Source organism: Prosopis cineraria, unplaced genomic scaffold (genome assembly GCF_029017545.1).
Source record: "Prosopis cineraria cultivar Desert tree isolate PC_DT_omini unplaced genomic scaffold, ASM2901754v1 PC2, whole genome shotgun sequence".
NCBI classification, from domain to species: Eukaryota; Viridiplantae; Streptophyta; class Magnoliopsida; order Fabales; family Fabaceae; genus Prosopis; species Prosopis cineraria.
In genome coordinates this window covers 9445717-9471991 of record NW_026555333.1, presented here as the reverse complement: position 1 = coordinate 9471991, position 26275 = coordinate 9445717, and the positions used below count along the sequence as shown (strand labels likewise).

Genomic DNA, 26275 nt, shown 5'->3' with positions numbered 1-26275 from the left:
ATTCAATTGCTATTTGGGACAAGATTGCAAAGAAACAGTCATGACTCAGTCAATCCAGCTTGCTAAACACGCTCATGCTTTATTAACTATTAAGCACCACATCACTTACCATTTGTCCCTTTCTCCCTGGTGCTGACTTCTTCTCTAATATTTTCTTCTTATTTCTTTGTTTTAAAAAAAAGTTTCATTCACAATAGGACAGTTCTTGATCACAAAAGCCCTTACCTTGCGTAAATGAAAGGAGCATGGTGATCATTAGATGATTGTCTTGTGATGTCGCGGTCTCACAAGTGAGTGTGGCGAACTAGTTCCTTGACTCTCCCTCCATCCTTCTTTGCATTTTCATGTTGTCTTTAATTTGCTGTTAAAACTACTTCTCAGCTTTTACTGAGGTTGATTTAGCTATTTTATCTCTGTGTTTATATATATAACCTGCATTTATATTTATATTATCTATACACTTTGATATAAGTAATAAGGTGGCCAAAAAAAAAAAAACAGAGACGCTGAATTGATGTTAATTTTTCAGCTATACCAGTTATTTGGTGAGGTTGATTTAGTTACAAACGGCTGTTCATGTGGCTCAAATAAGTTGCTTAAACAAATCTTGCCACGTGGGAAATTCAACTGTACATGTATTTAAATGTTTTTTAAATTTTACATTACACTCTCTCTTATAATTAATAATTTTAAATATGAGTAGTATTGAAAAAATAATAATTAATACTCCATCAATTGATTTATGATAAATACTCTCTCCATTTTAATATAAAATAAATTACCACGTGTCTCTCTTTTAATACAAGCAAAACTATAAATTTCAAGTAGCATTTACATCTTAAAATATCTCTCATAAAATTAATATTTATTTTTATTAGATAAATTTATTTCATTAATTAGAGAGATAATTTATTCAGAAAATATTAATTTCAAATATACTTCATTTGGTTCAAAATATAAATTTTTTAGAAAAAATTGAAATACTAATAAAATTCTCATTCCCATAACACACACACATATTATTTTTCTTTTTATCCCTAATTTCAATTACCAATTCTCATAAGATATATGTTATTTGTTTTTACCTCTAATCTCAATTACAAAGACACTCTGAGTTGAGTAAGGGATATACTTAGATAAAATTTAGGTTAATAATAAATACAAATGATAAAATGGATTTTTTTTTGCATTTACTATATTTTTTATATTTTAAATTAAAGCTAATTGAGGATAAATGATTATATTTTAGAACATAAGAAGTAGTTATTATACTTAATTAAATTTTTAAAATTGTATGAATTGACTATATTTTTATAATATAAGGAGTATGAAGGGAAATATCATTTATTTTTAGAATTTTTCTTATAATATCTCGAGCAAAATTGATGTGCCAACCAAGTCAACGCATCCATCCCTATACTTTTGCTACACACCTTATTATTATTTTACTGTATGAATACACAAGCCTAGAAAGACCACATCACTCTAGAGTCTAGATATAGGATACACACAATACTGATATTCCATATGAACCTCTTGTTAAGGTTAACATGCAAAGATTCGTGTATATACTAAATAGATTGATCTTGATTCATGGATGGCGATGAAGGGTCAAGATTCTTTGATCGGTGATAAATTTTATTTTGTTTTTAAATGCATCGCGTATAATTCCAATACAATTTATGGGAGTCTATGATTTTTCAGTCTGTTGATTAATTTTATGCTATTTTTGCGCATAAAGATTGGCAAAGGCTTAAAGAGGATGGGTTACCCCTTTTTCTGCACGACAACCTGCCAGTGCCAATAGAAGAGGACAACACTGTTGAGGAAGGAAGGAGAATAAAATTATTTATTTATGAGAAGGGAAAAAAAAGAGAGGAGAAAAAGTTTTTTTTTTTTTTTTTTTTCCTTTGGGGCATGGTTTATGATCCATAGCTGTTTTGAGATTAAATGGGTTGATAAAACTTTTGGTGCTCCTAGAATCATCAATGTAAGTATAATAGATTGCCAACGCAGGTTGACTAAAAAATAAGATGTGTTAAAGTGTGATGGGAAGAGACTCAGAATCGACACCATTAACCGGGCAGTTAAAAATAAACTGGCATTATTATTATTTTATTGCTAACCTACACATGATTTGTTGGTGCTTCATATAATTCGCTATTTAAGAAAGTATGGATAATAATACGATTCCTGTTTTTATATTTAATGACAAAAGCGGTCACACACACACACACACACACACACACACATGTATATATATATTAATCATCTATCATCCATCAGCATATAATATGTTAAAGATTCTGAAGATTGGCACTAGATGAATATTAAAGTAAACAGGAGAACTTATCACAAGTTTTATATATAGAAAAAAATACCGGTACAGTTACCCAATAAAGCAGGGGGAGAGAAGGGAATCAATCAGGAAGAAATAAACCGGAATAATTTATAAATGAAACCAACTATATTTTTTAAAATGTGTATTATAAATGAAATTAGAAGAAGTACTTTTGTACTTTAAAAAATACTGGTTCCTGTTCTAGCTGGCCCGCTCGTGCCACATTTTTTTATTTGCTCATGCAAGATAAGTATGCAAGATGTACAAATCTTTTAATTTTTTTTCCTTATATCACATTTTTTTAAAATTTTTTTCAAGTTGTTCAGGAGGGTGTATCTTTCTCTGTATTTAGTTTATCCTTGATTGTATCGTAATACTTTAGCTAACTCTTTACCATACATTTTTTATCCTTTGTCTTAACATTAAAAAAAAAAATGTATGCATGACCCCCCCCCCCAAAAAAATGTACGCACGCGTGTATCTGGCCTTAGGACAGGGTGAAAATGCATCACCAGGGTCAAACATTATTATTTCTGTTGAAATAACCAACAAAACTAAGATCAATTAGGCTTACCTTTGATCAAAATCGATTTTTAAAAATCAAGTTTACTCGTTATTCCATTTCTCCAACTCTAATCTAATCGAAAACTTTGTCTCGTTCTCGATATTAGTATCTTATCTTTATTTTGTATGTGATGCGCTCTTGATTATGTTAATCTTCCTATTTCATTCTCCCAATCATTCCCAAAGAAGAATCATACTCTTCCAGAGAATATTTTTTACATTAAAGATTAAAATTTAAACTGACTCCAAAAAAATTCCAGACTGAAAAAAATACAGTGTCATGTATAAATGCATCTCCAGGGTCAAACATTATTATTTCTGTTGAAATAACCAACAAACTAAGATCAATTAGGCTTACCTTTGATCAAAATCGATTTTTAAAAATCAAGTTTACTCGTTATTCCATTTCTCCAACTCTAATCCAATCGAAACTTTAGTCTCGTCTCGATATTAGTATCTTATATTTTTTTGTATGTGATGCGCTCTTGATTATGTTAATCTTCCTATTTCATTCTCCCAATCATTCCCAAAGAATCATACTCTTCCAGAGAATATTTTTTACATCAAAAGATTAAAATTTAAACTGACTCCAAAAAAAATTCCCGACTGAAAAAAATACAGTGTCATGTATAGTTTTAAAACAATAAAGTCTGACTGGACGGTCTCATAATTGTTAACATGTCACTTGATTCTTGCCAAACTATCGGTCATTCACCAATATATTGTATGAAATTCGATCCCATGTTACTACCTTATAAATATTATTTGCCTTGGATTTTGAACCTTTTATTTTTCGCATTCTTTAGTCGTTTTTTCTTCCCATTCTGACCAGACAAATTTAACCTAATTTTGTTTCCCGTCAATCCCTTTGATGATTTAGCAATATTAGTAAATTTCACCTCGTTAAGCACGTGTTTGAGAAGAAAAACAAAACAGGCCATTCAGACAGAGGTCTGTATCTTCGCTGAAGTCCCTGCAGATTCCATTAGGGGTCCGTCCGATGAGGTTTAGGAACTCAGACTTACATCATTTGCATGAGAGGCCAGCCACTCCAACTCCATGAAGGTCTGCGCACTCGACACTCGTGATCGGCCAGTCTCTCACCAAAAGTCCAAAACTCAAGAGCAAGAGACGCCAGCTGGTCCAGTAAATTAAAAAAAAAAAAAAGAAAAAAAATCTAAGCCATGGTTCTACTTTTGCACTCACCTTTTTTTTTGGAACAACTAAATTTAAACAAAATGAAGCAGAAAACAAAAGTGAGATGCAACTTGAATCGTATAACAAATTAAAATACACACGATTAAAAATGAAAATCGAAGTCTAAGATGAAAAGGTTAATGATTGAAATCGAAATAAAAAATTAGAATAAACAGCATTATATTTTTGTTATTTATGATTGAGCGGTGTTGGATAAGACAAACCAATATGTGAGGAAATCTCTGGCTTTGCCAATTGCCATTTGTCGGTGTTAAATAGCTGCCTCAAGCTTGGGTCGTGACATAAGCTAATGTTAGGTGAATTCACATGCCATATCCCATAACACACCTTTCTCCAAGCCCCTGCTGTAGATTTTTTTTCCCCTTCTCTTTTATGCGAAGGACCACCCCAAATCGCAGTAGGTGGAGATTTATGAGACTTCTCGAGTCTCCAGAAATTGACGGGTTTTGTTTTGACTTTCCTGGGTTACAGAACAGGAGAAAGAAACCCCTTTAAATCAATCAAATCAAATTTGACCTGCTGAACTCACAAACTGAGCTGAGTAATTATGAAGTGAATCTGGTAAATATGCATGAGGTGAAAGATGATACATTTTTGTCTCGCTTCAAACTTTCATGGACAAAGTCTAGCGCACCACCTAACACTTTATATTAGAGCACGAAAGTTGTCGAGAAAGACTCGATGATCCAGTTACCGGCGCCAAAACTGCACCCTTGGTACAGTGACTAAAAAATGAAAAGGGAAGAAAATCAAGAATGTAATGCAAGTCTCGCACATTAAATTAAAATCATTGTAAGGTGGGAAGATCGAGTAACAGTATGCAGCTATAAAAACCCATAAAAATGCAGTGATTTGGGAGTTGTTGAGGAGATTACATTTTCACATGCACACTGGCTTCACGACCAGGACATATCTTGCAACATCGCCTTAAATATGAATTACTTTGTATGCAGAGTTTGGCTAGAATATACCAACAAATTTAACACGCCCCGCCATTCTCGATGCCCGTTATTTCTTGCTAGCAGCCAATTTCCATCTATTTCGAAGTTAACTGAACTATCTAAAACTTCCCTGGCAAAAGGTCTTTGCCACTTCTGTGACTCTCATAAATATCAGGTTTGCTAAAGACAAGACTTCAGCGGGTGAAACACCATGTGAAAATCGTCCGTTGTACTATTCAGCTACTTAAGGGAAATAGTTTGACCATTAGCTACAGAGCGTTTTCCGGTCACTTTAATTATCTCCCTCCACCCAAAATAATAATAATAATAATAATAAAGGTTGAAAAGGTAAGAGTTCAGCGTTTTAGCGGAGACCACGCGTTTGAAGTTTGAACGATCAAGTGGTCTGGGACTAACACGTTGAATGTTTTTAATCCCTTCAAGGTCTGCTGACGAATGGGGTTCCTGCACGTTCTGTGACTTTCTATTTTTTTGTTTTTCCAAAACACGAAGTCGTCAAATAAAGAAAACATACCAACCAGGAGAGAGAAAGAAATAAACGACAAAAGGAAATAGGGAGCCTGGAACGGTATGATGGGCACCTGAAACTTTTTGTTCGGTGGTGATCAAGATGGGTCTTCTGTGTTTGGATTCTTTAATAAAAGTAGCCCATACGTGGAGGATCAGTGGGCCTTGGCCTGAGCCCGGACTCGAATGGACCGGCGGTCAGTATAACAAGAGCGATTGAACAAAGCCTTGGAGTGTCTATGGTCAGGGCCCATTAATGTTGGTCGTCGGTGTGTTTTCTTTCCCTTCCTCATAGTTTTGGATTAATTTGCCCCATTGTTTTTGCCAGAAGAATCAGACCCGCCGATATCACGAATGCAGTGTGCATTGGCAGCAATGCTAGAAGTTGCGAGATTTGGAAATCCATCCTAAGACTACAATTAGCCTTCTCTATTTTTTTTTTAAAGCTAAAATGCTTTTGAACTTTTCCTCCAAAAACGCGTGATATTCTAAATATTTTTTTTAAAATAATATCATTTTAAAATTTTTTAAAATAGTGTAATGTTACCCTATCATTAAATATGATAGATATTAACCATTAGAATGAAATTTGACTAAAGTATTTTATTATTTTGACCCTCCTTTCCTCAATGACGTTGGTTTGTATGCAACTTCCCAACTCCTTCCCATTTCCCATCTCTCCACCTTGAGTTCTACAACATCTTGAAAATTAACTTTCTGTTAATCAGAGAAATCAAGGGATAGTGTAGTAAAATTAGCGTGGTATATGATCAGAGAGGCCTAATGAGTGTATTTAATTGTGGTTTTTGGCCATAGATTTATGTCAGAAGTGAAATTGGCTCACCTGGGCATTAAAAGAGGAAGGGGTTCCATGCCATATGTAATGGTGTGTGCAGCATGTGTTATGACACATTTAGCCAGAAAACCATAAATGACCTTCTTTGTACTATATGTCGCAACATGTGTGACATGCGATGTGGCACATGGCTCGAATTTTACGATCATAAGACTCGTATCAATTTGAAAATATAAGAGGAAAGAGTAGGAAATGAAAAGCACCTAAGAAGCTATGCTAGGGTTAATATTTTCAAAGGATTGAGTGTCTTTAAGCTTGCAAACAACTAAGGCAAGTCCCATAAGCTTCCTTCTTCCTCTCGCTCTCTCTCTCTCTCATTTTTCAAAAGTTGTGAGGTTAGAGTTTGTTGTTAGAAGTGATTTTCAATCCATAGAGGCTATGGGTCTAAATGCATTCCTTAAATAGAGTTAATAAGAGATAGTTGAATTGTTTAAACCAATGATTGAAGATTTTACATACTAATGTTGGTTGTTGGTGTCTATGTTCAAAAATTGAGTATTAATGGTAGGTTTTGGAGGTTGTCAGGTAGCATTAATGACTTTAAAGGAGTTAATGTAGTTACTTGGGGTTAATGGAAGTAATTAAAACTCAGTGGATAAGTTTAGATACTAGAAATGAAAACCTTGAGATATTTCAAGTGTTGAAATAAAGAGTTTAAATTGTGTAAATGGTAATAATGATGAGTTTAGACGTGATTAATTGTAGATTAATCGCCAGTGCACCTATTTGGCTTGAGAGCAAGTTTTGAACCTATAAAACAAAGGCTAGACTTGTTGTACTGCTTGTTGATGAACTATTCCATTGTTTATTGAGAGTCTTGAACCTAGCCATCTCTATCTATTCATCGAGGAGATTAGCTAAAGGTTTTATGACACCTTAGTGATTCAATAAATGGGGGAAGCTGTGGCTTAAGAGACAGTGCAGTGATTTTTGGCTAAGGCACTATTTACAATTGGTAATTTTAGGTAGTATAATTATACGGACAGAGCCCTATTTGAATTATAACCCATAGTTCTTATTGGAAGGTATAAGGAGGATATAAGGGTAGTTATAACATTCTAGAACAATTTAACCCCTAATCAACTAAGTCAAGGAGGTTAATTAAGTAAATTAATGTGGTGTGTAATTACATAAAGCTAAAGGGTGTTATAGGTTATAATTTTAGCCCCAGGATTGAGTATGGAGTGAAGTTGTTTTCTCAATTGAAATGCAAATTCCTTGTTACAAAACTATGTTTCATGCTTCCATAAAACTAAATTACTTTGACTTGTGATATGTAAACGTGAATTAGACTGTTTTAAAAACTTAGGATCCTATTTTGCAAAATCTCTAAATTTGGCAATCATTTTGGGTTAGTCCCTTGATTGCCTTGATTTAGAAGTTAATTAAGGATCAGTAAGGGAGACCATAAAGTGGTTTGATCATGCATATGATTTGACGTGTCATGTGATTATTAAGATTGTAACAAGTCGTAATTATTAAATTACCATTACCACATAATTATGGCAATGAGCACCATTTAGTGATTGGGTTATGTATAATAATTATGTACATATGTGAAACGAAATAAGTTGCATGTGATTATGTGATTGTATTTTATATGTAAATATGTTTAATATCAATTGATATGCAACTACATAAATAGACATACTTTAATTACTGAGTAAAAATATATTCACCCTTATCTCCTAATATTTTACAGGCTCTACCTTGGGTTCGGATAAGAAAAAAAAGCTCTAAAGGCTTGTGAATTATATTATTTCTACTATAAAGCCTCCTATTCATTAATTTATTTTGTGTAGTTATAAGATTGCCAAATAGATATACATTTTGAATATACTTGCACTATAAGGATGTTCATAATTGATTGTTGTATTTTGGGCTCTAAAACTTTTGTATGTTAATTTGATTATTTCTAGTAAAACCAAAATACCAGTATAAGTATAAGAATAATTCATATTGTCCATTTTGCATGAATATTGATGAAGTGCACATGTAAACCTTTTTCATTGTTTTTTACATTAAGGGGTTGAGGGTTGTAAATAAGATTTGGTTGTTATTATGAGCATGTGTGTGTGTTGCTTACGTCCTTACGTCCAAGGAGGACAATTTAAGTGTTAGTTACAGCTTTTGTTGCATTTTATGTTGATTTTGAACCCTTATATTGTGAAAAGTATAAATGTTGAGAAAATATGTTTGAGTGTTCAATTTCATCGTGTGAAATTATTTGAGAGCAAAACCTATGTCATTAGCTAATTTATAAAAAAAAAACTTTTTATAGACACTTAAATTATCTTGATCAGATATTAGATAGAGAAATTGAACACAACAAAAGTTGCCCTTACGTGCTGTCAAATGACAGCTCTTTACTATCAAAATTTTGTACAGCATGCCACGGCACTCGGCATAGAGAAAAACAAGCAGCGGTGCATGTGTACAAAAATATAATATACTTCTAGAAAAGGCTTGACATTTCAAAATATAAAACACTTTAAAAATATTAAATAGGTTTATTTTAATATTACTCTTTATCTCTTTATTTAATTTTTATCCCCTTATTTTTATTTTAAAAAATAAAGTTGTTATGTGCATTTAATAAAATTTATTATCATGTAAAATTTTATTTAAAAATAGTTTATAATTTATAACAAAAGGAAGGCAGGTCAACAATGAGTTTATTCTTCGTGGCTATCCCTTTTATTAATTCCTCCACAAGAGCTGTATCCATTCCATCCTCTTTCGCAGAGCTATGTCGGTTTTGGTAAACATGCATGTCTCAATTAATTAAAAGGGGAAATACCACTCCAGTTCCCCATGCTTTAATCACATTTTTATTTTAATCCCTCTAGTTTATTTTCACAGTTTCTCCTCTTTTTTATTTGCTTTGTCTAAAACGTTAAACCAACCCTTTTAGTACAAAATGTAAAAATTAGATGAAAAACTTGTCTTAATCTTAAATACAATAATACAATCTCTTTCATATCATGCATTTATTATTTTTTCCAACCTATCATTTAAAAGGAGTAATTATCAATACAAATGATCGAAATAAGGAGTATTTTAAGAAAATTAACATGCATTTTTTTACAAACATTTAATTCAACCAATTTTCTAAATTTATATAAATCAATTATCTATATATGTTTAGAAGTGAAGGAGTACAAATTTAGGAAGCTGATATATATATATGTTATTACTTATGATGCACTATTTTCCAAATATCTATTTTTTAATCAGTGAAAATATGGAAGCATTTGATACTTGATAACTTTTAATAAGATCGATTGTTGCCAATATTATCAATATAAACCATTAATCAGGCCGTGTGAAGAAATTTTGATGCCTAAAGTGAAAATTATTTAAAAGGCCTAATGTATTATCATTTATCTAATTTTTTGAACAGCAAGATTACATATTAAAAATTTATAATCAAATAATTCTAACATTTCACTTTCAATAAATAATATAGCAAACAATTTAATCTATTTTATAACATGATTGATCATAATAAAATTTAAGTAATTTTAATTTTAAAAAACTTTTTTTTATTACTCATAGTTATCCTTTCTTTAAGGTATGGTCGGATACTAAATATGAATATTTCTCCTAACGAGAATTCAAACTTTGATTTATTACATCATAAATGATTAGCCTTTTTCATTATATCTAACTCCCATTGGTTTAAAAAACTTCTTTTAGTGGTAGCAATAATTTCTTAATGAAAAAAATATAATTAATATTAATATTTAATAAAAAGATAATGACTCAACTACCATGGAGGTGAATTAGTTTAGACGAGAGGTTGTAATACTTTCTAATTGCTAAGGGCATCAAATAATAGAATAAAGAAAAAGAAAGATAATAATTGGTTACATAGAGTACAAGTAGGCAATAATTTTTTAACGAAAACATGTAATTAATATTTATGCTTAAAAAAATAATGATTAATTATATAAGATATAAGTGAATATTTTTTGAGGCATAAAATGATGGCCTTATTGGCTTTAGTAGCTTACATGGCCCTACCATCAATAAATAGTATATAATTTATAAATTTCAACCAGTTACATTCATTTGAACATCAGTGTAATATAAGTCACTTTATAAAAAGAATCAATTCACAATCATTTTTATAAGTCTTTAAATGAAAAGGAAGGATTATTAACTATTTTTTAATTTGATTCTTTTATAATTTTAGTGACAAAAATTAAAAAGTTACATGAGAGATAAAATATTTTAAAAGATAATATGTTTAATGGAAATAAATTAATTTTTTTAGATAATATCAATAATTTATTTACTTGTTCTCAAAAATATAAATTAAAAAGGGTAACAGGAGAAGAGTCACGCGAAGAAGCAAGCAGGGCACGCCAGGCATGCCGCGTGGTACCTGCTGGCTTCCCCAAGAAATGCAGACGGCCTGCTTTGTTCAACTTGCCCGGTTCTCAAATATTTGGGTCCAAATGAAATTGTCAAACATAGAATAATCTATTTTTGGCGAGTAATAAACATCACATAATTCTCATGCATTCTCAAAAATATATCACGTTTACTTCCCCCTCCTGCATTACTGAATCGAATAACGATTTCATGATTGATGATATGCTATCCTCAAGAATGGAAGATAACTCGGACTCACGAGTGAAGTTTAATGTCAGAGAACAAGTAGTGCGGAGTTCTTAATTAATTAACGCTTCGGGAACAAAGTGCTCCCTGTTTTGTACCCATTGCTTGCTTCATATATAACCATGCAATGCAAAGATTCGTCATCCATGTCCATAACATGTACCAAGACATGTTGAGAAGAAGTCTATTTTAACAAATTATATGCAAAATAGACCGTAGTGTCCCTTTTTTCAATACATGTTTGCTAGCTAAAATTTAATGAAGTGGTACTTCTTCTATCAATTCTATTTATACATCACTTCTATAATATTTAACTACAATTTAAAAAAAAACTTAAACTTTATTAATTATGGTTAAAAATTTAACAAGTCTTCGACTCTATTCCTATTAAATAAACATATTTTAAAAATAAAATATTTCATCATTCAATAAGGATAAAATGATATGTTATCTAGATACAAAAATTATAAAGATGTCCTATAAATAAAATTAAAATAAATATTTTCTATCTACGTACCATCTAAATGGGATTGCCGGATTGGAAGAGTAATATTGAGTTATATAAAAGTTACACTCTTAATCATGTTAAATTGAAGAATCTGATCAATAAAAATACTATTGATAATTGTATATTTAATGTTTATTCATATATATACATACAAATATCACAAAGCCATATCAAGAGGTCAAATTAATTATTTTTTCTTAAGTATAAGGATTAGGCTTTATAGAGAGGAAAGAATATCTCTCCTGAGAGACAAGTGAAAGCATAAACCTTTTTTTTTTATAAATAAAAATAAAAGTCATGCCGCATGATTCCCATTATAATAATTATAACAAAAGATAAGATATAATTCCATCCGTATTAATCGAATATCCTTATATTCCATATACTACTAAAATTTGATTAACATAAAGTAATTAATTTTCTAGATCTAGAAAACTGTAGAACCATAAGATTAAATGAAAAAATATTTAAAAAAATAAGTATTAAAAAAAACAATGTAAAAAAATGTCGTGTAAAAATGAGTGATTCGACACTAGATTAATCCAAACCAGTTTCTCACGTTTTGTCTTGATCACAGACGGAGGTATCTAATTATCTATGCTTACCTGCAGCCTTTTATTTAGGTCCGTTTCGTCCACACGCGTTGTAAATTAAATAAAATAGATCACACGCCTGCTCTGGACCCTGTGCTTATTCACTTCAATATGATGATATCAATTTTTTAATTCCATCTCTTGGTTTTGTGAAAAATTTGAGGTGTTATATCACCTCCCACACTAACATGAATTTTCGTTGTGGACATCGTTATTAACTCGTAGCATCAATCTTAAACCACAAAGAAAACATTATATAATATGGGCAAATCAAAATTTCAATAAATGATTTAAGTCAACCCGCGAGAACAAGCCCCTTGATTTAGCACCCATGGTTTGACCGGAGACAGCTAGGTTTCTATACGGTGATTAGCTAACCAACAAACCAATCTGATATGCATAGAATTTTAAATTCTGTCCATGATTTGCTATTCAATACTACATTATCAAATCATATACACAAAATGCTCACGACCACTCTAACTTTACCGGCATTATTGTGCACTCGAGCGACCAAGTCCAACATAATTACACACTCCAGAAAATTCAAATTCAATATTAATAAAATTGTATTACTCTCCTCCAATTTATAAGGTGTTTTAAAAAAATAAAAACAAGTTTTAATTATAAGTTGTTAAAGAAAAAAATAATCTTCTAGGATTTACTCTTTAACTTGAGGAGGAATTTGCATGAATAACAAGGTAGTACTCATTATCTTCCTGTAATTAATAAGAATATAGCTAAAAAGTTGGGATATTTTTTAACAAATAAAACAGCATAATAATTATTTTTAGAACTCATGAAAAATATTTCAAACACATCCTGTCACCCCCTCCCTGAAGAAGATGTCGATCTCTTGTATCATTGTCGAATTGTGATTTGAATTCGTTATATAAATATAAGACGGAGGGAAAGTATTTAATTAAAAGCAACGATTACACAACCACCCACACAAACACAAGTAATTCTAATTCGCTAATTGGCAAGAACTGCGCAGGATACCACTGATTAACCTCAGTTATGTTGATTCTCAGTGTATTTATTCATTTTTGTACATGCAAGTACTCGCCTTCTTTATTATTAATTTCTACCTATTAATATCAATACAAAAAAAATTGTATAAAATTTTAAATATATCCTTATATAAAAAATTTAAAAAGTGATGTTATGTTATTTTTTTTCATTCATTAAGAATAATTTTAAAAATATTTTTTAAATATTACTTAAAAAAACATATCATATCTTATAAATAAAATTAAAATAAATTTTTTAGAATAAATAATATTGGAGTTATATATAATTTTATAGTCCGGAAAAGTTGATTCCAATTGAGGGAATCTTGACGCTCTGCGAAGCTACGAGAGACCTGTGTAATGATGAGCGCAAAATGAGCATGATTGAGCGGTGCGACCAAGGCCATGTATAAATAAAATGCAGCCCCGTGACCCGTCCTTGTTTTCCGGTTTTGCTCAGTTGAGACTTAGGGGTGTTCAATCTGAACCCGTCCTGATTGGCCGATATCGTTCCAATATATCGAGACGGGTCTTGTCCCGGTCTGAAAATAATCAAGACGGGACTTTATGAGACGGGACAGGAAAAGGTTCAGGATAGGACGGGACACGGGATTACCATCGGGACGTCCTGTCCCGTCCCAAATGTTATATATATTATTTTTTATTTTAAATATATTAATTATATTAATATAATTTATACTTATATTAATTATATCAATTATAATTTTAATACTTACAATTCTTATTTAAAACTAAAGTGTTTTTATATTGATAATTTTAATGGCATGGAGTAAATATGGCGATATCTTTTTTATAATATATTAATTATATTAATATAATTTATTTTTATATCTATTTATTTAATAAATTTTATTTATAACATATTTCTTGCTTATTTTTAGAAGAGTAATTAGCTTAGTACATCTTTACTAAAGTAGAAGAACAATTATTTGATGTTGTGTTTGACTTGCCTGTTGTTGTTAATCTTATAGCATAAAGATCACTTATATTTTTTATTATAATATGTAGTTGTGATTAATATAATTCAATAATTGATTTTAAATTATTATTATTTATGTACTTGTGTTATTTTGATTTTAAACTTAATAAATTATATAATTTAAAATTTTAATGAACATTATTATTCAGATTTTTTTTCAATATTATTTTATTTATCGGACGGTGAGACGTCCTGATCTTGTTCCGATCCCGTCTTGACTCTTAACAGGACGGAACGACTTTTTGAACGGAACGAGATACGGAATTAAAAATTCAATCTCAATTTTTTTTTTTTTTTTCGGGACGGGACGTGGGACGGGAGTGTCTCGGTCCCATCCCGTCCGTGAACGCCCCTAAGTTGAGTAACCGAAACTTCAAAAAAGGCACAAAGCGGCCATCGAAGCAATTTGCAAGAGCCAAGGGCCTCGCCGCCGTTCTTGTCCTACTTCGACCGTCGTCGTCGTTCCTGGAGGTGTCTCGGATCCCCATTCCGACATGGCAGATCAGTACACTCTTGGTTGGATCTTTTGCTCTGGTTTGCTCGCCTTGGTTGCCCTCTACAATTTGGTCTTTGCCAGGAAAAGCCGCATTGTTTCTGCCGTCGCTTCACCTCAGTGCATGGCTAGCATAACCACTGCTGCCGGAGAATGCAGATCGATTGACAGAAGCAGCGGTAAGATTGACGTCATTATCGTCGGAGCTGGGGTTGCTGGCTCTGCCCTGGCGCACACTCTTGGCAAGGTATTTTTAATTTACCGTCTTTTCCCTTTTCTTCGCCATTTTACTTGCGACGAGGAAATGGCTTGTTAGTTACTGATTTTACTGGCGATGGATGTATTGTATAATTCATGTTACTGGATATGCTTTAAATTTGTGGATTTTGAACGAAGAAGATTAAGTTGTAATGCTATAAAGATTCATTTACGATGTTTAATAATGAGCAAACTGGGCGGTAATCAACAAACGAAAGCAAAGCATACTTTCCGTGTCCATAAGAAGTTGCTGCCATTTTACTTACGCCATACCATGCATCAAAAAATAATTTCTTATTGCTATTCTTGTCCTTGATTTTTCTATGGTCATACAGCAGATTCAGAAGGGATTTAGGAAATAATTTTCCTTTTTCTTCGGTGAACTTGAAGAATTTTTAATTAGGAACTAGAACTACTCAATTGATGAACTGATTTTCAGTAAAACTATGTTGATATGGTTTTCCAAATGAAAGATCTTACGCCTGTCTCCGCTAACACACTCAACTATGTGATTTCTACTGAACTAAAATTACTATTTCCCCTTGGTATGGGTTCCGGTAGTTGTGTTTCTGTGCGTGGACAAGTAACACCAGCTTACTATGTACTATTGTTTTTCAATGCTAAAGAAGCAAGACCGAGAGAAACTAGCCATCCACCGCTCTTCCTATAGCAGTTAAAGATCATTTTGTTTTCCCCAAAAATTTTAGATAATAGGTGTATTCTTCTCGCAGCAGGAGCTAGTTTCAGTAGCAAAATGAACTTGTATTTTCACACACATCCCAATCACTTGAAGAGTTAAACAGTTGTCAGGTGAAGAAGATGATCACCTTTTTCTTTAAGAGAGGACTAAGTCTTGTGAACTGATATTGGATTTTCTGCAAAGTTGATCACACAAGGGAACTGACTGACCTTTGCCTTGAACTTTGCAACACACTTCTTTTGTTCTTGAAGTTGAAGTCATGTGAACAGATCTTGGACTTTCAGCAAATTTGATCGCATAAAAGAACTGGCCTTTGCCTTGAATTTTGCAATAGAAATTTTTTCTTCTTTCTTCATTGTTTTTTCTTACCCTTAAGGTATGATTGTTTCGCTACTCTGCTTACAAATAATGATCACCCTTTTTTGGAGGGAGGAGTAAATCTTGTAAACTGATCTTGGACTTCCTACAAATTTGGTCACACAAGGGAATTGACTTTTGCCTTGGATTGTGCAATTATACGTCTTCCTCTTTTTTATCCTGTTTATGTCTGATAGCTATTGTTCTTTGTGTAGTTAACCCATGCGATTTAACACACACAGTTTTAAACTCCTATATACTGATTATGTATTATGAATTGGAGGATGGACGGCAAGTACATGTCATAGAAAGAGATTTGAGTGAGCCCGACCGAATTGTTGGGGAGTTGCTACAACCTGGGGGCTATCTCAAACTAATTGAGCTGGGGCTTGAAGGTATTACGCACTTAATTCTGTAAAAAATATTAATTTGTATTAAGCATTGTGCTTGGTCCTAAATATTAGAAATAAACATAAGAAAAGCAGCGCCATTTCTGAGTTAGAGTGAAGCCCCCTTACCAAATGATCATGCCTTGTGCTTTGCTTAGATTGTGTGCAGGAAATTGATGCTCAGCAAGTGTTTGGTTATGCTCTGTACAAGGATGGAAAAAATACTCGACTCCCTTATCCATTGGAGAAGTTTCACTCAAATGTTTCTGGAAGAAGCTTTCACAATGGGCGTTTTATTCAGAGGATGAGGGAGAAGGCTGCCTCCCTTCCCAAGTGCGTATAGTTCAGTTTCTTGCAGATAATACCAATATATGACTCATTCTTTTTTGTGTATTGACAGTCCTTGCTAGCCAGCTCCAAGTTTGATTTAAAAATATACTTTGTTAAAACTGATTTCTTTGGTGTCTCTTAGTATATTCAGACAGCCTATAGGGCTCAACAATACAATTTTGATATGATATTCAAAGTCTTTTAATATCATTTTTGTTCTTTCAAACCAATAGGTTTCCCTTCGTTGTGAACATGATGTGATATTTCTTCTAATCTGTAGTGTACAATTGACGGAAGGAACAGTTACTTCCCTACTTGAAGAGAATGGGACAATTAGAGGTGTGCATTACAAGACTAAAGATGGCCAAGAATTTTCAGCTTATGCTCCTCTTACCATTGTTTGTGATGGGTGTTTTTCAAACTTGCGTCGTTCTCTTTGTAATCCCAAGGTGAGAATGCTCTTTTAGCTCAAATGTTTGATCAAGTTTAACCAGCTGCATTGTTCAACGTCTTTCTCCTATGACATCTAAATTTTAAGTTAAGCTGTCGCTATCTTTCTTTCAGTGCTTTTGGACAGCTACCATGTTTAACAATTTTATTTTAATAATTATAAAATCGCTAAAAGTTATATCGTACTCTTTTTCCAGGTAGAAGTTCCCTCCTGTTTTGTTGGTTTAATTTTGGAAAATTGTGAACTTCCATATGCAAACCATGGCCATGTTATCCTAGCAGATCCTTCGCCAATTTTGTTTTATCCTATAAGTAGAACGGAGATTCGCTGTCTCGTTGATGTACCTGGTCAGAAGGTTCCTTCAATTTCGAACGGTGAAATGACTAGGTATTTGAAGACAATGGTAGCTCCACAGGTAGCTCTATATGATAGAAGTTTCTTTGTGTTTTCACCTTGCCAGTTGCCAATGCATTTACTTTAATTCCATTGATAATAGAATTTTTCTTCATATTCAGCGATTGGTATCTTGTTTCACAATCGTGTGGTGCAGATCCCATCTGAGCTTCATGATGCCTTTATAGCCGCGGTGGAGAAAGGCAATGTGAGGACAATGCCAAACAGAAGCATGCCGGCAGCCCCTTATCCTACTCCTGGAGCCCTTCTGATGGGAGATGCATTCAACATGCGCCATCCTCTAACTGGGGGAGGAATGACTGTGGCATTGTCTGATATAGTTGTGCTCCGGAATCTTCTCAAGCCTTTGCGTGACCTAAACGATGCATCCACGCTTTGCAAATATCTCGAGTCCTTTTATACATTGCGGAAGGTAATTTTCACCTCCCCTCCTTCTATAAGCATTCTAATCCTTCACATTGCTCAGAGATGCAATTGTCAAGCCTTGTGCTCTTCTTGCAAATGAAATTAAGTACTAAGTAGCAAAGGCGATAAAAGTATCCTCATGATTTAAAATGGCAGCCAGTGGCATCCACTATAAATACGTTGGCGGGAGCCCTGTACAAGGTATTTAGTGCATCTCCTGACGAGGCGAGGAGTGAAATGCGCCAAGCATGCTTTGACTATTTAAGTCTTGGAGGTGTATTCTCGGAAGGACCAATTTCGTTACTTTCTGGATTGAATCCCCGCCCCTTGAGCTTGGTTCTCCATTTCTTCGCTGTTGCAATATACGGTGTTGGCCGTTTGCTGATTCCATATCCCTCGCCCAATCGGGTTTGGATCGGAGCACGATTGATATCCGTAAGCCCATGAACCTCGTTTCAATAGAATGAATAAATACGATTGCCTTCTGTGGCTCTGATTTTTTTGAGTCTTGCAGAGTGCTTCAGGAATAATCTTCCCCATAGTCAAGGCTGAAGGAGTTCGCCAGATGTTCTTCCCTGCAACTGTCCCAGCTTATTACAGAACACCTCCGTCTAAACAGGAGTGAATATGGGCGAAACTTATCTGTAAGTCAAGGTTCTCTCAAAACGTGTCTTTTCACTATTTGATGCTTCCAGGCTTGAGTAATCCTTCTGTATTTGATGCATCTTATGGCTCCTTTCCGGCAAATTTAACTTCGGATCTTGTCCATCCGGGCATCCTCCATTTCATATTATCTCTATGCTGATTACTAGCTCACGACGCGTCATTTTTGTATTTTAAGAATGAACCACCGGGCGCTTGACGGCGACTATATAAATAAAGTAAACTTGCGAATCATTTGGAAACAAGACCACCTTTTATTTTTGCCCCCAGTCCAATTTAGTGCTCCAAGTCAGGCAACGCTAATTACAGTCCAGATTTAGAAAATTTTAAACGATAATTTTTAAAAAAATATTAGACAAGTAATATCTTTTATTTTAAATTCAATATCTAGTCTTTTTGGTCGAAAATTGGAGAAAGCCCAAACTACATTATTAAACTAGAAATGAAACGAGAATGAGGATCTCCCGAAGCATCTTGAGACAGCAGGCTTAAGAGCTCATAAGCGACTTCATAATAATTTTGCATCTCTGGTATTGCTCAATAGTATGATGAGCAAGCGAGTGGGCACACATAATAGTATGCTTAATACATGGTCAATTTTAATATGGAAGGATTACTGATAAAATTAAGATCATGTCTCAGATGCCATTGTGCAGATTCCCTTTGCAAATCACTTTCAGACCATAATATATGCTCCAAGACCAAAATCCAGCTTCAAGCCTGGAAAAAATTCCCATGTTCAAGTTTACCCACTCATAAGGCGGTGCTTCCCATTTAATTTGCACTGTTTTAACCCTCCCACTGTGCCTTAGACCCACCCGTGCTACTTTTTTTCAGAAATAAGTTGTAAAATCATACCAATATGGATTGCTACAACAACAAAAAATCATAACAGTAAATTAAATTAAATTTAAATCATATAACTTTTATATGGATTGACTCCATTTTCCTATTTTTCAATAAATATGATCCCAATAATTGATTTTAAGACTTTTTTTGTAATTTATGTATTTCATTACTCTTTGTTCAGTTTTAAAATATTTTTTTTCTGAAATACTTTATCATGTTAAAAAATATAAAATATTTTAAGTCTTTTAAAGTATAATAAATAAGATTTAAAAAATCTTTTAATTGGAAAGTAATTAATAATATTTTTTAAATTGAAACACTCTATTTAATAAGAATATACATATAAAAGTATTTAATTTTAATATCATTGATGATTAAATTATTAATAGAATAAATTAGTTAACAATATTTTATAATTTTAAATGTAAAAAATATATTATAATATTTAATTAAAGGGGAAAATTGTCCCACGCAAAATTATTGTTATTATCTATTTTTTTAGCCCCACTAAATTTATATGGGAAGATAACAATCTATAAGAATATTAATGACAATTGCAAATTCTAAATTATTAAAATTTTAATAATAGATCATGATTTTTGTTTGTAATAAATTATTTTCTCAGTTAAAAAATATAAGGTATTTTTTGAGGAGTTGGATGTTAAAAAATGTAAGACATTTTTAATATTTTGATGTGTAATCATTAACTTTTTTTAAAAGTACCCTTATTGATGAATAATTTTATATTTATTGTAGGATATTTAATAAGGATAAATATGAAAAGATAGGATTAATTTAAAAAGTAATTAATTATTTTATTGGGGGTGAGATTTGATTAAGAATACCTTACATCTTTAAATGGAGAGAGTATCTTTTATTGATTGATAGACTTTAGTAAATTTACAATTAATGCTACAAAATTTTTTAACTATTTTTTATTAATTTTCTAAGTGTTAGCCAAAAATAACAAATGATTGATTTGCAATTCACAATAAATTTTCATAAATTCTCAATTGATGTTATAAATAATCCTAAATGTATTTAATATATTTTTAAGAGGTTTATATAACATCTCAATTTAAATTTTAATAGCTAATTTAGGTTAATAAGAATATTAAAAATATTTAGAGATAAGTAAATTATTTAGGAGATGATTATAAAATTTAATTTGAAATATAATTCTAGTGAAGATTTTTTTGAAATTATTATTATGAGAGAAGAAAAAAGGGAATATATATTGAGAGAGTGGGGGGATGCCAATTCTCTCCTCTTTGTTCCTATCCTCTTCAATTTTTTTTTCTTTATAGCCATTAGATCAAAATTTAAATGATTTAGATTCAATTTCCTATAAAATTATTATTAAAATATTAAACTATAAAAATATAAAAAATTCAAGCTACTAAAATTTAATGAGAACAATTTAAAACTACAATACAAGTAAATTGAAGGAGACCAAATTTAGATTATCAAAAATCTTGATATAATGATTAAAAATTAAGAAAAGGAGAGGAAGAGGATGGGAAGGAAGATGAGAGGTAAACGCATTGGTGCTCATTACTCCTGATGAGCACCACACGTTCATCACCTTAATTGATGATTTGGGCCTTTTATTTTTCTTCAAATGATCCTTGCCATTGATATAATTTTTTTTAAACATTTTAATATTATATTTATAAAAATAAAATATATAAAAATGATAAAAAATTATAATATTAAATAGGGACTGTTTTTTATATTATTAAAGTATAAATATTACTGTATTCATCACCTCGACAAGATCTAGATCATCTAAATTTAAGCTTTTTATATTTATTTTATATTTATTAAAATAAAAAATATTTAAAAAATATAAAAGTCTTTAATAAATTTGTTTATCACCAATCTGACTAGTACAAATTTAATCTGAATGATTCAATTTAATATTATTTTTAAATAATTTTATAAATTAATTATTCAGATGTATTATGGATAGTACAGATATAATTTTAAAATTTTAATTTAATATTAAATATTTGATAATTTTAATTAATCGATCATCTTGATATATTATTAACAGTTCATATTAAATATTATAATTCTTTATAATTTTTATTTTGATAAATTTAATATAAAAATATTTTAAAAATAATTTTAAACCAACGGCAGATATCATTTAAAAAAAATAAAGGGCTATGAGCACCAAATGCAATTCCGATGATGGAAGAAAGGGTCGGGACCCACACTTTTTTTTTGAAAAACAACACACGTCAACTTTCCTTTTCATTTCCCTTCCCTTTTCCATTTGTCTTCGCGCGCGACAGGGAAGAGCAAAACAAAAGAAAACAGAGCGTGCGCAAGTCCATCGGCAGGAGCTACTTTTGAACATCAGGCTTCCTAATGGAATATTTTAGAGAAAATTTTAAGTATTTTAAGATTATATAAGTGTTTTGAATATTTTTTTAGTTATATTTTTTTTATTTTCTGATTTTGAAGTTATGAAAAATCTAAAATTTAAAAGAGAGATAGATTTATAATGAATAAATATGATTGTTAAGTTTGTTGGTAGTATAATAAATATTTTAAAATATTATTTTGGTGATGGAATTTGAATTTGAAGCTTTTGAATTAAATCCTAAACTCTTATGGTTAGATTTTTGGTTAAATCATATAAGTTGAATTGTTGATGTTTAGATGATTATTTGAAATGAGAAATAGATTATTATGGCTATAAAATAATAATTATAGACTTGAAATTAAGTTTGTGATTTTTGAGTATTTTTAGGTGTGAATTTATGGAATAAAAATAAAAATTTTGATATAGAAAATGGTTTGAAGGATAATTTTAGTCAAAACTTCAATGAAACTATTACGAAGGAGGCTATTAAACCAAGTTGATAGGTTCAAATATATGAAATTAAATTTTAAAATTTAAGAGGCTAAGATTAAGTCTTAAAAAAATAAAATAAAAATACTTAAATATTGAAATATGAGTGAAAATTGTGTTAATAATATTAATGATATATTGTGATATGATTAATTGTAGATTAATTGTCATTTGGCACTATTTAAACTTTAAAAAGCTTTAGAAGTTTTGATTTGTGAGGTAACTTTTGACTTCTCAAAAGTTGAGGTAATAAAAAAAAATTATTTTATACATTTGCATGTTAATTATTTGTTTATATTTGTAAAACAAATATATATATATATATATATATCACCAAATCTTGAAATTATTGTTGTTAACATATGTGATGTTGTTGAGATTCTATAATTTATGATAATTTAATTGTGGCACACGTAAAGAATTTGAATATGATGGCCATATGTGGAGAAAAATAAATGAATAATGAAAGCTTGTTTGTAACGTGGAATATTAATGTTAATCTATGCTTTCATGGGATAATGTGACATGATTTGAACAATGAGATTGAGAATTGATGATGATGTAGATACTCTTGATTATAAATTATAGATTATACACGGTGATGAATTGTATAGGAGCATGTTGAGTTTTTTTATGATGCTAATATGATTTACATGGTAATATAAAAATTAATGTATGAGACATGACTAAGACATGATGATTTCAGATGCTTCTTGAGCATGAAAATTTATGAATATGTGGGATAATTATAAATTATGTATATGAGAGTTATTGAAATATATTTTCCCATGAGCATAATTGTGTGGTGAGAGTTTGCCTTAGAAATGAACTAGCGGTTATGCAAAATTCATATAATACTTGGCTATTAACCATTAATTATAGGGGTTATAGTCACTACTTACCTTATAGGGTACTATAGCATTATTCCTATGAAGGAACTTAACCTAATTGGCTTACCTGGAGTTTTGGGTAGAACTAGTTTTGGATATAACACCTCATAGTGTGTGATTTGAAAAAAAAACCATATTCATGAGTGAGCAAGGTAGCCCCGACCTGGTAGCCCCTTATGATATGATTAAGGCCTTAAGTAATTTCATCATATGGATGATCCTTTTCAGTTGTTATCTCACGGATTTTATGTTAAAGGAAATAAGGGAGAAGTGAGGAAGAGATTAATCATGTATTTCATTATTGTTATGCCACTTGAGTGATTAATGGTTATGTTTAAGACTATAATTGTAATTGTAAAGATGAAAATATGTAGTAAATATGTGAAAAATATATATGCGGGCACTTATGCCAATTTGTACGAACATTTAATACTTGTGAACAATTGTGCCAAGTTCATATTTGACTTTATTATCAAGATTATTCACATGGGTTATATGTTAATGTAATTACCATGATTTTAATATGATTATTTATGTGGGTATTTTGATGAATTTATTAACTACTTACATTTATAATTAATTATCACGCATTTATATAATTTATATATATCTTGATTATTGGGTAGTTGAACTTACCTCTTTCTTTTAACATGTAACAAGAGTTAGCTCATTTAAAAAGAACAGAGAAAAGGGACATTAGGTTAAGTGATGATAATCACTTTTGTAGGCCCTCCTTTTTTTATTTTAACATATGTATTCAATTTATGATATTGCAAACTAAAACAATATATTTTTGATTGACTTGTATTATGAGTTTTGTGTTAGGTGAAAGTGTATTTTGGACTCTTGAAAATGTGGTTTGGTGAGTATGTTTATATTAATATGTCAAAATATTTGTGTAAGTAAAAATAGTTATTATATGCATGATTTAAGAACTTAAATATTGTTATGGTCTCCTCTTATGTTTTTTATGCCCAAGCGCAAGTAGTTGATATCAACTATAAATGTATGCAAAGAAAAATTCATGTATGTGATGAGCTATTGATGATTAAATGATATATATAGTACGATAACTAGGTGATAATAAACGATTGAGACCTTGACCCCCCGATGCCAGTTATAGATGGGTTTGAGTAAGCCAGTGTTATATTGGTAAATATATATATTATATGGAGTAGGGCATAGAGATGAAATAAGGGAACGTTTGTCTCCTATCTTAAAATGTGTTTCTTAATGTTTAATTAATCTTATGCTTCCGTATAAGTTTAATTAAATTATATGAGTTTTTGAAATATTTAAAAACTTCGGATCCTTTTGTTTTAAATAGTTTATGAAAATACATGCTAATGACTTGTTTAGGTTAATTTCTTATAGGATAATCCTTTTGAATTAGTCATTGATTAATCACAGTTAGTGTGACGATTTAAATCCTAATTTAAAGCACTCTTGTAGTCTATCTGTACATATTAATAGCAAAAAATTAAAATTCTCAACTAATTTTCATAAATTCTCAATTGATATTATAAATAGTCCAAAGTATAGTTAGTAAATTTTTCAATCGAGTATTTTTATTTTTTTAATTACAAATAAGGATTATGGTCTTTTATTTGAATTTCAACAATTTAAAATATGTAGTTATCATTAATGTTCTTTTAATGTCCTTAATTGGCATAACATTGCAAGACTTTTACACAAAACTTTGTGTGCCTTAATAGAATCCAAGAGTCCTTGAGTGCTTAGGACTTATTTGACAATCTATTTTGAAAACAGTTTTTTATTATTCAAAATTAAAAAAATTATTTAAGAATGTGTTTTCAAAAAGTGTCTTGTAGAACCAAAAAAAGCCAAATATTATTTGAAGAATACAAAAATGAAAATATCTTTTAGACATTTTAGGATTATTATTCTTAAAAATAAGGGAGAATATGAAAAATACTTATTTTTATTTTTATTTTTTATTCTCAAAACATATTCTACAAAACATTCTTTCTCATAACAATAAAATAAAAATAATTTTAAACAAGTCCTGCATGTCTCTTTATCAATTGTCATAATCATAAAATAAATGAAGACTCAATAAGTTTGACAGATTTGCGACATTAATTATTTGATAAATATTTAGATACACTAGAAATATTATGTCATTCATGATTTGTTCAATTAATATTTTTTAAGTAATCTAAATAAAATTTTGTGTGACATTTTTAAAATTAATTTTATTTTTATAATAGAATGAATATTTGATTTCTAACATTTTCTATCTATACTATCATTAATATCAAAATTAATTTATGTTTAATATTATATAAATGTTATGTTTTTATTGGATCAAATGACAAGGTGTACCAGTTCAACTTAAATATTTCTTTTTATTTTAATACTTCCTCTTGCAATTGCGTCAATATGAATGCGATCTTCGCCTTGGTATTGAGGGAAAATTTATATCTGAGGACCCAAGTAGTAGTTATAGGAAGCTTTAAAGTTGGTAATCATTTTCAAAATCAAATTACCATGAAATCATGAGATTATCATATTTTTCTTAAAAAATACTATTAAATTTTAAGAAAGTTATATAAACTACAATACTTCATTTTTCTTTAAATCTGATGATATTTTTAAAAAAAAATTGATAAACAGTATAATAAGATTTTATAGTAACTTAAATCTTTGAAAATAATTGTTTCATAAAATTAGGAAAAAATTGGGTGTTCAGATATTATTTTCTTTGTTTTTTGGCGCAAAAAAAAAAGATATAATTTTCTTTGTCACTAAACTTGTCTGTCACATAATCTTCTGAGTGTAAAGCTCCGTGTGGCATCACATCATCCCAACCCATCTTGATAGATATAGGGGGAGAGAAATAGATTTTAAATCAAGATAATAAATAAAATTAATGACAACGAGCTACAAAAATTTGAGTTATATCGCCCTGCCAAGCTATTGTCAAGAGCCAAGGTTTACGTCCCGCCATTCCTGTTCTCCTCCTTCATCGTCTCCAGGAGGTGTCTCGGATCCGCATTCCAAC

General features: G+C 30.8%; 1 protein-coding gene across 1 annotated transcript; it reads left to right on the top strand.

Moving 5' to 3' along the window:
* The first annotated feature begins 14552 nt into the window (after nucleotides 1-14552).
* On the top strand, nucleotides 14553-18801 carry LOC129300227 (squalene monooxygenase SE1-like). The gene is made up of 8 exons (XM_054938776.1): nucleotides 14553-14928; nucleotides 16280-16391; nucleotides 16544-16718; nucleotides 16996-17164; nucleotides 17363-17581; nucleotides 17717-17992; nucleotides 18142-18420; nucleotides 18500-18801. The coding sequence occupies exons 1-8, from the start codon at nucleotides 14683-14685 to the stop codon at nucleotides 18608-18610; spliced, it is 1587 nt and encodes a 528-aa protein (XP_054794751.1). The 5' UTR covers nucleotides 14553-14682; the 3' UTR covers nucleotides 18611-18801.
* Nucleotides 18802-26275: the final 7474 nt, after the last annotated feature.